Genomic DNA, 14,099 nt, shown 5'->3' with positions numbered 1-14,099 from the left:
GCATTTGTACTCCACTCTTCAGCTATAGATGTTCACAGAGGGGCTTACATATAATCAATGAAAACAAGATAGTCCTTCCCTGCAGGCTTCCCATCTCAAAACACAAGGGGCAAGGGAGAAAAGACCAAAAAGCAACTCGGGTGCCAATTATTAAAGATTAGTTTTCACAATGACCAGCTGGCCTAGAAACAGCTCAGAGGCAGGAGGCACCTGATGGAGCTGGTCTTTTGGCTGGTTGATGGAATGAGCCCTGCTTCCTACCTCCCCCACTGTGGCAGCCTGATGGAATGGCTGCTGCCTGGTGGTAGTTGAGGGAGAGGAGGTCCAATAGAGTAGACATGTATAGGACTGTACTGTTGCAGTGGTAACAGCTTGAATTGTACTTTTTACTTACTGTATTTCATATTGTGTGTCCTAGACTGTATTTTAGAGAAAAGCTAATTACTAATTAGGTTTGAAAACAGGCTCACTTTTGCATTCTCATGTATAAAGGAGAATGTGTACATTTTGTTTGTCAATGACTGAAATAAATCTTGGTTTTACAAAGTTAAATATAGGTATTTATGAAATTCTTAAAGGTTTAATTGGTTTGATAAACATGGTTGCACTAGACACCTATTTATAGCCAGCATATGCCAATTTCAGTTCCCTTTACTCAGCCTAATTTGCAGATAAATACAGAACGTAACTTGCAATGGTCCAAGTGGTTAATCAGCAAACAATGGTACTGGCCAATGGTAAAGCAAGTCCATAAATTATCCACGGTACAAAAAGTGCCACAACATATAATATTGCCTCAAAACATTTATTTCAGGAAAATGAGCAAATATACATATTTAATACCTGAGAGGTAAAGACAAGATTGAATTCACTGATCAGAGCAGGCAGATAAGATGGCAAACAATAGCACAACAGCTCTGTAACTCACTTATGTACATTGTAACATCCCTCAAGGGTATTTACAAAATAATCCAGAATCTATGCACGGACTGAGCACATGTTGCTGCTCATAACAAGAGCCTGTTTGATTCTGAAGGTGGCACTGATGGCATATATTTAAGGCATAACACTGCAAAGTGATGATATACAGGTGAATCTGTCCTGCTGATTAGGTTATGTTTGCATAATGCACAAAAGCAGCAGCTCTTTTATCAGCTCAGTCTTCAAAGTAAAACTGACTGGTAAGGATTTAAAAACACCAAAAGATGAATTTGAAGAATAAACCCGGCTCTCATCTCCACCACACTGATGGGGAAAGATGATAAACATGGAGAAGGGACATGTGTCGCAAGCTCAAGTCAACACTGAGCAATTGATCCTACTCTGAAACTTACCTGTAGAAAGCAGAAACACTGAAATATCTTCTTTCCCATTCATTATGGTTTACAACACTTTAGCAATAGGCAATATGCTGTACAAGATGGAAGCATGCTATGGGACAAATACATTTATAAAGATGTGACCACACAGGCTAGACATGTCTCCAGTTCTAGCTCCACAATCACAAGCACAATGTTGAGACAGTCATAGAATCTATCAGGTATGAGGATGTGAGAGTCTGCAAGCGAGCAGCTAAGAAGAACACACAATAAACTGCAGAGCACTATAAATGAAGACAGGACTTGGCTAGGTTCCTATACAATCACTTTATAATTTATTTGACTTCAAGTCTGTTTGGTGAATGCTTTCCTTAACTACTCAGCATGAAGACAAGATCTTCAATAAAGTACACAAAAAAGATTCCATGCAGCACCCATCTGAAGTCTCAAGTAGAAGAAAAGGGGGGGAATCTAGAAACAGCAGCATTTTACTATCAATACCTTGCAAAGAGTAAATTTTGAAATACTTAGCATGAAGTTCCAAAGGATGCTGCTTTTGGAAGAGTCATCATTCTAGATCATTTCAGTACTATGTAAACATGAATAGATTGGGCATGATTCCCCATGCAAGAGCAATGCCTGCACACAGAGGAGTCTCCAAGGGATTTAACAGATATCTTGCCCCCTGACCCTCAACAAGCAATTACAAGGAATTTGATGTCTGTACATGCCAGCTCTGCTCAGTGAAGGAACATGAGCTCAGATTCCTTGAGTTGGGGAGGGAGAGGGAAAAGAGGAATGGATGGAAATACATGAGACATTCAAGGACCTCCATAATGGTATGGCACGTTAGACAGGGTGCTAAATGCAAGATTCTGCTATACATTATGAGATCTCTCTGTGTGCAACCACTGCACTCACACATGTAGGGTTTCAGAGAATACTTTTACAGATAATTGTGAATTACTTTCTATATTGGTTGATGTATTCAAGAGAAGTAATTTTGGTACACAGTAGTTAAATGGAACCAAAATACTGCTTAGACGATTAATTAAATCAAATTAAGAACGGGAGTGCCTAAATTCTGCATGACAATTTATCTTAGGCATTATTTGCTTGAAAGTAAATAAACTTCTAAGAAAATAAGTCTGTTTGGACTATTTTGCTGCATTTCCTATAAAAGTCTGACTTTTAAAGAAATGTACTTACACTGGAAAAGCCAAAAGTGATCAAATTGTCCTATCCAACTGAGATTTCTGAAAGCAAGGATAACCCTGAGAAAGCATTTGCTTAGGACTACAGCTGCACGAGTACTCCTCTGCATGATTAAGCAGGGCAAAGCTTAGCCTGCAGAGGGAGTCATTTCAGCAGCTATGCACAAAGCACAGTCTATTATATAGCAAAAGGCTGGAATGATACCCAAACGGAGACATGAGGGAATTAAAAGAACAGCTTGTAAAATAAGCACACTCCTTCCTGCAGTGCAGTTTACCAGCTTCAGAGATCAACTATTCAAAGGCAGTTGCTTTGTGGATTGAGAAGCACCATCAGGCATTTCTTCTTGCCTCACCTCGATAGATTCTCTGCTGATTGTTAAGAGTTTTCTCAATTCTTTATTTTCAAGCTATAAAACCAATAAAAACAGTTTCAAACCTATGAGCAAAGCAGTGACAGTTATATAAGTGCTAATATAAGATAGTACTAAATCCAGACCCTTGGCAAATGTAAATAAACAAATAAATATTGGTCTCATTTATTAGACAAAAATAGCAAGAGAAAACCTTAATCATTTACAGATCCATTTCTATCAGCACTTTCACAAGTTGTGTTGTACTAAACCTGTGTTGGCCAAGTTGACTGGTAATTGCCAGCTTGGTGATCTAACATCCATTTTAAGAACTGCTCAAACTCCTATTCTGGACACAGCCTGGGGCTTATATGTATTTCTTCTCTGTTGCCATGACAACAAGAACCTAGCAAGCACACACACAGCTTCCTGGCCTAGTTATTTATTGACCACCAACCTTGAATGTCCTTTAAATGCTCTGCAAGAATTTTTCAAGAGAGTCAAGATCACCCCATTGCTGCCAAGTAGCCACCTTATTATTCCTGGTTCTGTTCAAATTGTTCAATGATTTAGTGTTTATACCAAAGCAAAACTGTCAACGTAAGACTCCCTCAGTGGCTTTTTATAAGCTTGCCACTTAAGATATTGATTGGTCCAGTTTACCAGGAAAGGGGCACACACACATTCTGTCCAATCCTGAATGTTTTCCTAAAGAGCAGGACTCTAATCCCCATCTCCTGTGGAAGCTGTTTTCCTACAGCAAAAGGACATATATGGCCAGATTATAATATCAGACTGACAGATCCTTTGTTTGGAGATTGGTTTCCTGGTTTGGTTGTCATGATTATCTCTCATTAAGAGTGACAAACAGGGACAACTGCTCATAGAGAAACCCAGGACTTAAATTGTTGTACTAATTTAGCAGCAGCATGCTTCTTCAAACCAAGGCCAACTTGTCTGGAGAATGAAGTTTTAAAAAATACACTAAAATGGTGCCAATACAAAAGCTATCCAGTGTTATTATCCTCATATTGCTGGTTTGGTGAGATAGTATTTCACAACAATGCTGTACCTTCGTATTTAAGATTCCCTTAAAGGCAGCTAGAAAAATATATATCTAGCAACCATTTGGAGTGGCTGCAGCAATTGATCCTGGTTTGGTCTTTTTAAAAAACGGAGGCTTTGCTCAAGTTTCCTACACATAAATGCAGAGAAATCCAAATGATCTGGGGTGCTGTGAGGGTGGAGGGGAGCGGTGAACCCACTATGGATCATCTGAAGCCCTGGAATGGGGCAGTTGAATTTAGACCCCTTGGGGGATTCATGGGGCTTTGGTCCAGCACATCAAAAGCCACAGATACCCCAGTGTGGTGCAGTGGTTAAGAGCGGTGGACTCGTAATCTGGTGAACAGAGTTCGCTTCCCCGCTCCTCCACATGCAGCTGCTGGGTGACCTTGGGCCAGTCACACTTCTCTGAAGTCTCTCAGCCTCACTTACCTCACAGAGTGTTTGTTGTGGGGGAGGAAGGGAAAGGAGAATGTTAGCCACTTTGAGACTCCTTAGGGTAGTGATAAAGCAGGATATCAAATCCAAACTCCTCCTCCGCCAAACAAAAACATCCTGTTTCAGAACTTTCTGTTGACTATCTAGGCAGAAGAACCACTGGTGGCAGCTCTCCACCTCACTAGGTGACCCTAGGGCCATCTGGCAACACTCCTCCTTGCTAATGGAAAAGTACCCCGCTCCTCCCACAATAAACTGTAGTGTCATCAGTACTGTGGCGATACCAAGCTCCATTTCTCTGTAACATCTGAATTGGGAGTGGTTGTGTAGGCCCCAGACCACAGTCTGCGTGCAGTGATGGGCTGGATGAGGGTTAATAAACTAAGTTTGAATCCTTTTTTTGTGGAATAACATCCCTACTGAGGTATAACAGGCACCCATTATTTGTACTTTCTAGAAACTGAAGATAGTTTTGTTTGAACAAGCTTTTCCAGCTGGATGAAAAGGTTTCTGTTTTAGAGGTTTATTTTGCATTATTTTTAAACCTATCTTTAGTTGTTTTTGTTCAGCTTTTAAAACTATTTTAGCTGTTTTTATTGTATGTCTGTAAACTGCCTTCGGACTCATGTAAAAAGCAGTGCATAAAATAGTAATAATTTTTAGAGGTACTGAAACATTACCACTATTGGCACTTGCCTGAGGAGCTTGGAGTCATGGCAGTTCCTTAAGGAGGGAATTGAAAGGAAAATAAAATGAACCATAAGTTTCATTTTATTTGCTTTTCGGTGTTCACAGACAGTGCCATTCTACTTTCACAGGCTCCCTCTGCAACTGACTTTCAAAGCAGAAATTTATAAAAATACTAATAAAAATTGTCCAGTAGCACCTTAGAGACCAACTAAGTTTGTTCTTGGTATGAGCTTTCGTGTGCATGCACACTTCTTCAGCTTCTTCAGATATGAAAGCTCATACCAAGAAGAAACTTAGTTGGTCTCTAAGGTGCTACTGGACATATATATATATATATATATATATATATATATATATATATATATATATACTTTCGTAGATTTTCACGGGTACAGGAATGCAGGTTTTGGTGTCTTCGGGTGTCTTCCCGTGTAAGAGTTGGGGTGTCTAGGTGACGTTTCGACGAGGTCTCACTCGTCATCTTCAGGCTGGTGCTTTCGGCTTCTTGTTCCAGTAACTGCCTTCGGACTCATGTAAAAAGCAGTGCATAAAATAGTAATACTGGCTCTGTTCCAGTAACAAGAAGCCGAAAGCACCAGCCTGAAGATGACGAGTGAGACCTCGTCGAAACGTCGCCTAGACACCCCAACTCTTACACGGGAAGACACCCGAAGACACCAAAACCTGCATATATATATATATTATACTGCGTCAGACCAACATGGCTACCTACCTGACTTTCAAAGGGGAGGGATAAGCTAAGATTCTGATTATCCACCTCAACTACTGTTTCTTAATCATGTGAGAAAGCTTCAGTGGTTGCATGGTGCTCCTTGCTGTACCTAGTCGTAAGGTTCTACTGAATGCTGTATCCCCCAATTAACCTGCTTAATTGCCAACTTGAAACTGTATTTTCATACTATGCAGCGTTACCCCTTTCCCTCCAGTAAATTCATGTGTCCCATATCAGAGTGAAGCAACAGAATTTTCAGTAATTCAAGCCTGACTCAAAGAGTTGCGGCCTCTTAAGTTGCAGTTTTAAGGGCTATGATATGGAGCAGCATTCTGCAAGTGCAGATTCTACTTTCATGATGCTCAGCTGCCAGCTTTCCTATCTCATCAGCTGTACCAGGACTACAGCAGGAGGACTTCAAGGCAGGCATTGGCTTTTAACAAAGCAGCAATCAACTCTAGTTTAGGCTTGGAGGCTGAAAGAACCCTTTGACAAGGCACAAGCCTCCCTGTTTTCTATCCCCAACTACAGTTGTTCAGCATCTTACCTCTAACTGTGCTAGCTTTTCTTGTATTTTATAATACTGGTCATTGTCCACATGAACAGCTTTTCTTATTACGTCTCCCATCTCACAGATCCTGTCGATTTGACTCTCAATTTCCTGTAAGCAGATTTGAAAGCAAAATTATAAACTATTAAAAAGAAAAACAAGTTAAATCAGATATTTCCAAAGAAAAGTCAATGAACATAGAACCAAAGAGTCATATCTTCATCCTTCCCTCACTGGACCTAGTGCTGTCATATTGTACATCTGAGCTTCTTCCTGAACTGTGCTCTACTGTGCCTTCTGTCATATTCCCATGTTGGTTCCCTTAACTGGCGGTGTGGTAAAACCAAAATCTCATTTGCTGTCACAAATAGAGGAGAGTGATTGTTACAAAATGTGGCAGGAGGTACTGGAACTGCATGTTCTCCTGCTATCTCAGAAGGTTTAAGAGGGAAGATCAGATCTTCAGGTTGCAATCTGACAGAATTAATTACAACATACTGGCTGCTTTAAGGTAGTGGTGGTGGTGAGAATCTCTTGGATCTTATAACTGGTATGTATTTTTGCAAGCAGTACAAAAACAAATTAAGGGTATCTCATGGCATTTTACAATACTGAAGTCACAAAGAACTGCAATTATATTGTGTGTGTGTGATATCAGGTAATTTTCTTTATAAGAATTCTAAGGAAGATACCTTGTGGATGAGTTGCAACACTTTATTTTACAAAGAGAAGGCACTTGTGACCTGTGAGCACTAATGGAAGGAAGATGTTTCAGAGAACAAACTCTTGAGGAAAATGTAAAAAAGGCAAGAAAAAAACATCATTGGAACAGAGCACAACAACTAAGCCACTCATCTTTATTGCTATTGAAAACTTATTCTTTTTATTCCATAAAGAAGATAATAGAAAGGAAGGAATATAATAATTCCTTACTGCAGACTGAGCTTGATGCACTTTCAAAATTGGCTGAGCATCCACATCTTTTCTTTTCATCATCAGCTGTAACATGTGTTTCCTATATTTGCTCATAATAAGTTCCAAAGCATCCTGGTGTTCTTCCAAAGAAACCCACAGTTCTGAAAAATATAACACAAATTCCATGCAAATACAAGGAAGAAACTCCATATTGTAAGGTCACATTAAGGCTGTATAACTTCCTTGTGCATCCTACCTCTCCATCTTCTATACATACAATAATTTTCAAATCCTTATGTTTTCTTAGCCCACTGGTGCCTTATGAACACGATTTCTTACTCTTATAATAAGAATTAAATTTTCTGAAATTTCAAGAAATTCCTTATGGGTCTGGCCTTCCTTAACTGTACAGTACTTCACCTATTGATTCAAACTCTGGATATATGTGCAGCACTTATTCAGTTTTGTTTCCAGACCAATACTGTGCACATCTACTTGGATATAAGCCCCATTTTGTTCAAGATGTGTCTGTTCAGGATGGCAGTCTTGGGAAATCCTACTGTCGCTATCATGTTCTCAAGAGACGATCCATCTGACATACATTAATGGCCAGCACACAAAGGCTGTAAATTGCAGTCTTTGTGTACTGAACTGAATTAGGTGTTAATTCAGCCCAAACAAGCACAACTTAAATTTTTAGATTAGTTACAATTGGCAGAAACCATCAATTAGAATATATTGAAACTTTTACTGGCCCCAGCACCCTGAAGTTTTCCAAAGTTTTAAAAGAAAAACTCATCAATTCATGAAGTTTAAGGTACAGTAATAGATCATAAACATCAATACCGCCATGCTATTCAGGTTCAAACTGTATTTTGGAGGCAGTGGGGAAAGTGATCAGGTTAAAGAATGGAAATGGGTGCCAGTTTTTTTAAAAAAGGACTGTAGGTGAAATGTGTGCATGCCATAGAAATAGAATTTTATTATCAAGCTTTAAAGACAGCTTTCACCAAGAATGCAATTGAATAAGGAACTGGTACTGAGAAGAATATTTGGGCAGTATCCAGATATATTTTTGTGCTACAGCACAAAATGTGGCACGCATCAGGTGCCACACACCACTTAGTATGAAGGAATTACGGTAGATCAGTAATCACACTTAAGACATTAGTCCCACAGAAATCAATAGAACTTAAAGTATGTATGTTTAGGATTAGGGTGCTTGTGAAATGAGCAACCATATCCAAGGACTAATCCTGTTTAGAGCTGTGACTAGACCACACAGGCATGGATGCTCTTTGCATCCTTCAGTTCAAGACAACCATCAGTGGTGCAGGCTTGCATTATGTTCTGGTTAACCCTTGCAGCCAAACAAGTCACTTGAGGGCTCATAGTTACCTCGCTAACACAATGCTCACCTCTGTTTTCCTGCTGCAAGTCTCTGATCTGAGTGTTCTCCTGAGATAGCAGAATATGAGGTTTGTATTTAGACATGTCCTTCAGCTCAGCTCCGTCCTCTTGATACTTGTAAAGGAAAGATGGTCCATGTGAACCCAGAGCAGTCTAATAATATCCATACAACATTCCACTCACCCCGACCCACGTTTTCACGCTGACACTGCTGGGTCCGTACTCACCTTGTGTGAAAGAGGCGTGCCGGCCTCCTTCATGGACACAACCCGCTTGTGCAACATGGTAGACTGGTCAATGAGAGACTCAGCTGCGTTGTCGTGGTCTTTCAGCCTTTCTAGCAGGGTCCTTGCATCGGTCAGGATCTTCTCTATAGTACAGGCCATTGTCAGAGAACTGAAAGGAGAACGGATCGGGTTAAGATTCAAGAGCTATCAAAGCCAGGCTCAGAGTATGTGAGGCTTTGAAATATGTGGTGTAACGGTTAAGAGTGTTCGACCAAGACCTGGGAGATCAGGGTTCGAATCCCCCCTCAGCCATGAAGCTCACTGGATGACCTTGGGCCACTCCCCATCGTTTAGAATAGAATAGAATAGAATAGATTCTTTATTGTCATTACACAAGTGCAACATTGCACAAAGTGCAACGAAATTGGATGCCATCCCTTAAAACAACAAAAGCAAAACAACAACAACAACCAAACAAACCACATTCCAGCCACACCCACACCACACCCATCAAACTCCCAGGTCACACTATCGAGTTACAGCATTCAAAAAGGCCACAGCTCTTGGATAGAAACTGTTTTTCAGTCTATTTGTCTTTGACTTGATGTTTCTATATCTCCTGCCAGAAGGCAGTAGTGCAAACAGACAGTGTCCCGGGTGAGATGAATCCTGCAGGATGTTATTTGCTTTCCTAAGACAACGGGAACCGTACAGTTCTTCCAAAGATGGGAGAGGATGACCAATAATCCTTTGGGCTGTGGTTATGACCTTCTGGAGCACCTTCCTCTCCCTAGCTGTACAACTGGAGAACCAAGCACAGATACAGTATGTAAAAGAATGCTCTCTATGGAGCCTCGGTAGAAGGACACCAGCAGTCTCTCACTCAGATTGTTCTTCTTTAAAAGTCTGAGGAAATAAATTCTCTGCTGGGCCTTCTTCACCAGAGCAGTGGTATGTGCGCTCCAAGTCATGCCCTGATCGATAGCTACTCCCAAAAACCTGAATACCGCCACCCTCTCCACCCGTTCCCCGTTGATATACAAGGGCTGAATGTCCGCCTTTTTTTTCCTGTAATCCACCACCAATTCCTTGGTCTTAGCCGTATTAAGAGCCAGATTGTTCTCTCCACACCAAACACAGAGCCGCTCCACCTCGTCCCGATAGGCGGACTCATCCCCTCCTGAAATGAGCCCTACCACCGTAGTGTCATCAGCAAACTTGATGATTTTGTTGCTGGAATAGATGGCTGTACAGTCATACGTATAGAGAGTGTAGAGCAGGGGACTCAACACACAACCCTGTGGTGAGCCGGTGTTAAGGCTAAGGGCTGTGGACATGTGTGACCCTACTCTAACCCTCTGGGAACGTTCTGACAAAAAATCCAAAACCCAGAGACAGGTGGAGTTGGAGAGTCCAATCGCCTCTAGCTTGGACACCAGTCTATGGGGGAGGATAGTGTTAAAAGCAGAGCTAAAATCCACAAACAGCAGCCTCACATAACTCCCCGGCTGCTCCAGATGGGACAGAGCAGCATGGAGAGTGGTATTGATGGTGTCTTCTGTGGATCTATTTGCTCTGTATGCAAACTGGTAGTTGTCAAAAGTTGATGGAAGACAGGAAATAATGTGACGGCGCACCAGTTTCTCAAAACACTTCATGATGATTGGAGTCAGTGCAACTGGTCTATAGTCATTCAAACTACTGATTGTGGATTTTTTAGGCAGAGGGACAATAGTTGACGACTTCAGGCAGGGTGGGACAATAGACTGGTGTAAGGACTTATTGAAGATCTTAGTAAAGACCCTCGCCAGCTGATCCGCACAGCCCTTCAACACCTTTCCAGTGATGCCATCAGGTCCAGCCGCCTTCCTCGGATTCGCCATCCTCAAAACCTGTCTGACCTCATGTTCCTCTACCGTAAATGAGGGGCCCCTATGGGCTGGTGGCTGTAATACCGGCGTCTCAGGTGGCTCCTTCTCGAAGCGAGCAAAGAAGAGGTTAAGCTCCTCTGCCAGCAAGGGGTCACCGTCGACAGCACCAAGGTTAGGTTTGTAGTTGACCTTGGGCCACTCCCCATCGTTTAGCCTAACCTACCTTACAGGGTTGTGGAGAGGATGAAGCAGAGAAGAGGAGAACCATGTACACCACATAAATGTAATAAATAAATATTACGGTGGGGTGTTTTTTGGGAGGGCGGAGGTGTCTTCGTACGAAAGCACTAGAGGAGGCTGGGACACAGAACTGGCCACACGACATGGGTGCCCCCAGCTCCACTCTGTGTGCTCTAGGGAGGTCTGTGCCCTAGGAAGGGCAGACAAGCAGAGTCCGGTTTTAGTGGCCTCCCAGGGAGGCAGCACCTTCCGCGTCCGACATGGAGTGAATGGGAGAAAGGAGGCAACATAGCATTGCGGCCGTTCCCAGTCCCGGGCGATCCCGAGGCAGCCCCTCGCCCTTCCCAGGAGGCGACCCCCGCCCGGTCCGCGCCCTCCTACTTACCCCCTCCGGCCGCGCCTCCCGCTCCGGCTTCCCTCCCTCCGGCCGTCAGCGAAGAGGGTCCCGGCTCCGAGGCACACTAGGGGGCGCAGAGGTCACAGGCTCCGCGCTCCGGCCGCCGCCGCCGCCGCCGCTTCCGGTATGAAGTTTCCTTCCTCTCCGAGTCAAGGGAAATTCATAGCTCTTTGGAGAAACTTCCGGTTTCCGGTTGCAGGCGGCGAGCGCTTCGCCGAGGTTCCCCTTTGGGTTGCGGAAATCCAACAGGTGGAGCCGTCCTGTTCCTTTGGCGGAGCAGCGACCGGGGAAGGCTGCGCCTGCAGCATCTCTCCGGCCTGCAGCCTCGTAAGGGCACCGGCGGTTTCGCTAGCAGGAGCCAAAGGCTCAAGATCAGTTGTCAGGCGCAGCCTCGTGGAAACGTAGCTTGAAAGCTCCGTGTCAAGTTCTGGTCTAGGCATCGGTTGCGCGCGACCACGTCCGTGGGTTTGATTTCGTTATTCACAGCCGCAGTCCTGTACCTACTTGCCATGTAGGACTTGCTTCTGAGTAGACATGTATAGGGATTGCGCTGTAAGTGAGAATCCTCTGCTCATCGAGGGGGTAGGGGATACCGCATTGGAGTCTGTGGATTTACTTTTGAGTAGGCACGTGTAGGCTTGTGCTGCTCTGTAAAATCAGTTCAAATGCAGCGCTTTCCAATTCCATTTGTTTTAGCAAGCCATTACCCAGCCATGTGCGCACCTATTCCCATCTGCCTGCCTGCCTTCCTTCTAGCTGTCCGTTTACAATCCCTTTTCTGCCTGTCAAGTCTGCAGCATGAAATGTTGCTTTAAATTCTGCCGGCTGGAGTCATTCAAACTGCGGAACAGAAGTAGAGAAAAGAAGCAGGACTATTCCCATCAACTCTGCTGAGAGGCTAGCTTTTTTTCGGTCCTCCCTTTAACTGCCATCTAGTAACAGTCATTGCATTGACTGCCCTGTTTTCATTCCAGCAAGTCCTTATAAGAATTGTAGCTAGTCCCCAAGCTTTCTGTTTTCCTCCACCCTCCTCATTTCCTTATCCTTGCGTGCCCCAATGCTGATTCCATGGTGTCCCTGTCACCCAACTCCCTCCCCCATTACTCTGTTTACCATCCAGGTCCTGCTTCAAACTCCCAAGTATTTTTTGCTTGATTGGAATTTCTCTTGCTTGTCTGGATGGACAAGAGGGAGGGTGTGTAGAAACCAGCCTATGGTACAATGGCAAAATTTACATTTGATGTTCTGCCCACTTCTGCTGCTTACCACTGGTGCATGGCTCTCTAGAGAATGTCCAGGAGCCTACAGCTGTCTGGCTGAAAAGATTCCCCACCCTAACCTAGCCTGATAGAAGAACTTGAAAGTTTGCACATTATTTTGGTTGCCTGAAGGTGTTACCCTAATATGGTTTTTTTGCATTTTGATCTTGTCTTTTAACTTGGCAAACCTGTGAGCAGTGACTATATTACTTATTATCTGTAGGTTGTTCCAAGATCCTTTTTTAAAGTGCATTGTAAAAAAAATCTTTAAATAATTATTACTTGATTTGAGGAGACAGTAATACCAAATTTCCCAAAGTCTGATTCTAGCAAACCTGTATTTACAAAAAAAATCAATTGGATTGACACATGGAATCTTTGCTTTTAACTTCTCCTGTTGGTCTATCTTCCTGGCCCTAATATTTTCTTTAAAACAACAACCCAGAATTCAGTCCCAAAAAACAATGACAGAGCAAATTAGCTTTTTTAGGCAGTGGTCATGTTGCCAAGAGGATGTGTTATTTACATGTTTACAACTGAATTCTACTTCCACTACCTTTGTCCTGCACATGGAAGATTGTAATCAGAACAGGAAGAGAAGGCTGGGTGGAACTTTTAATTGTTATTTCTCTTTGTTATGAGTGCTTGCTCACTACAGTAATTGAAGTTGTATGCCCTCACCTTGCTGTCACTTGAAAAGAGATTGGCATTTCCTACCTAAGGTTCATAAAGGGATCTATTGTAGGGAAAGGAAATACAGGATTGATATGGTGCAAATAGTTAAATTAAAAACTGTTCAACAATGCAATCCTAGCCATGTCTACTCAGAATGTCCTATTGAATTCAGTGGCCTGACAAGTATATACAGAATTCAACTGAAGCCTCATGCTAATTTCTGTAACATCTGGAGCAGGGGTGGTGATGAGGCTGCTCTAGCAAACGTTGGCAGTATTGCTGATGTTCCTTCTGTCTAACATGGATGTTTGTGTGTGTCCCCCCCCCCGTATTTATATTAGTGTGGCCTACTCATGGAAGTAAAGAGAAAAATGATATAAGGAATGTTGCGTTTAAACCACTACCATGCCAAGAAACTAGAATTTGGCAAATTAAGGATTTCTGTAAACAAAGGCTTTTATAAACAAATCCCACTGTGCAGTGTTGTCATTTGCAGTTGCATCTAAGGACTGATATGGCAAGAAGAGGGCCCAGAAATCTGTCCACTGTTAAGAGACTGTGTACAAATATTTTGTGTTTTCTGAATGACTTTCCAGGGTCAAAAAAATGTATTTTCTAAACAATCAGATGTTTCTCAGAAAACAACTTCAGGAGCTTCCCACCCCAGGCCCACTAAAGGAATTCACTGCAGAGTTTGTTACCTTGAGGATTAGAATAAAAACATATCCTATTGGCTGTGGGTT

General features: G+C 42.6%; 1 protein-coding gene across 2 annotated transcripts; it reads right to left on the bottom strand.

Moving 5' to 3' along the window:
- Window positions 1-791: 791 nt before the first annotated feature.
- SIKE1 (suppressor of IKBKE 1) lies at window positions 792-14,086 on the bottom strand. 2 transcript variants are annotated; one of them, XM_083510736.1, is made up of 6 exons: window positions 11,411-14,086; window positions 8,915-9,083; window positions 8,696-8,801; window positions 7,296-7,438; window positions 6,360-6,473; window positions 792-2,943 (listed from the first exon to the last, which is right to left on the bottom strand). In XM_083510736.1, the coding sequence occupies exons 2-6, from the start codon at window positions 9,071-9,073 to the stop codon at window positions 2,824-2,826; spliced, it is 642 nt and encodes a 213-aa protein (XP_083366862.1). In that variant the 5' UTR covers window positions 9,074-9,083; window positions 11,411-14,086; the 3' UTR covers window positions 792-2,823. The 2 variants fall into 2 exon arrangements, with proteins under 2 accessions (XP_083366862.1, XP_083366861.1); XM_083510735.1 differs by lacking the exon at window positions 11,411-14,086 and adding an exon at window positions 11,009-11,103.
- Between the last annotated feature and the right edge of the window lie 13 nt (window positions 14,087-14,099).

Source organism: Podarcis liolepis (genome assembly GCF_965112155.1).
Source record: "Podarcis liolepis genome assembly, chromosome: 6".
Lineage (NCBI taxonomy): Eukaryota > Metazoa > Chordata > Lepidosauria > Squamata > Lacertidae > Podarcis > Podarcis liolepis.
This window is presented reverse-complemented; position numbering and strand designations above follow the sequence as displayed.

Excerpts from the sequence above, each read along its gene's own strand:
- SIKE1 (XM_083510735.1), bottom strand. The coding sequence starts at position 11,064 with ATGTGGTGTACATGGTTCTCCTCTTCTCTGCTTCATCCTCTCCACAAC. Across the intron at positions 9,084-11,008 it reads CCTCTCCACAACCCTGTAAG|TTCTCTGACAATGGCCTGTA; the intron begins GTAGGTTAGGCT and ends TTCTCCTTTCAG. Across the intron at positions 8,802-8,914 it reads GCACGCCTCTTTCACACAAG|TATCAAGAGGACGGAGCTGA; the intron begins GTGAGTACGGAC and ends TTCCTTTACAAG.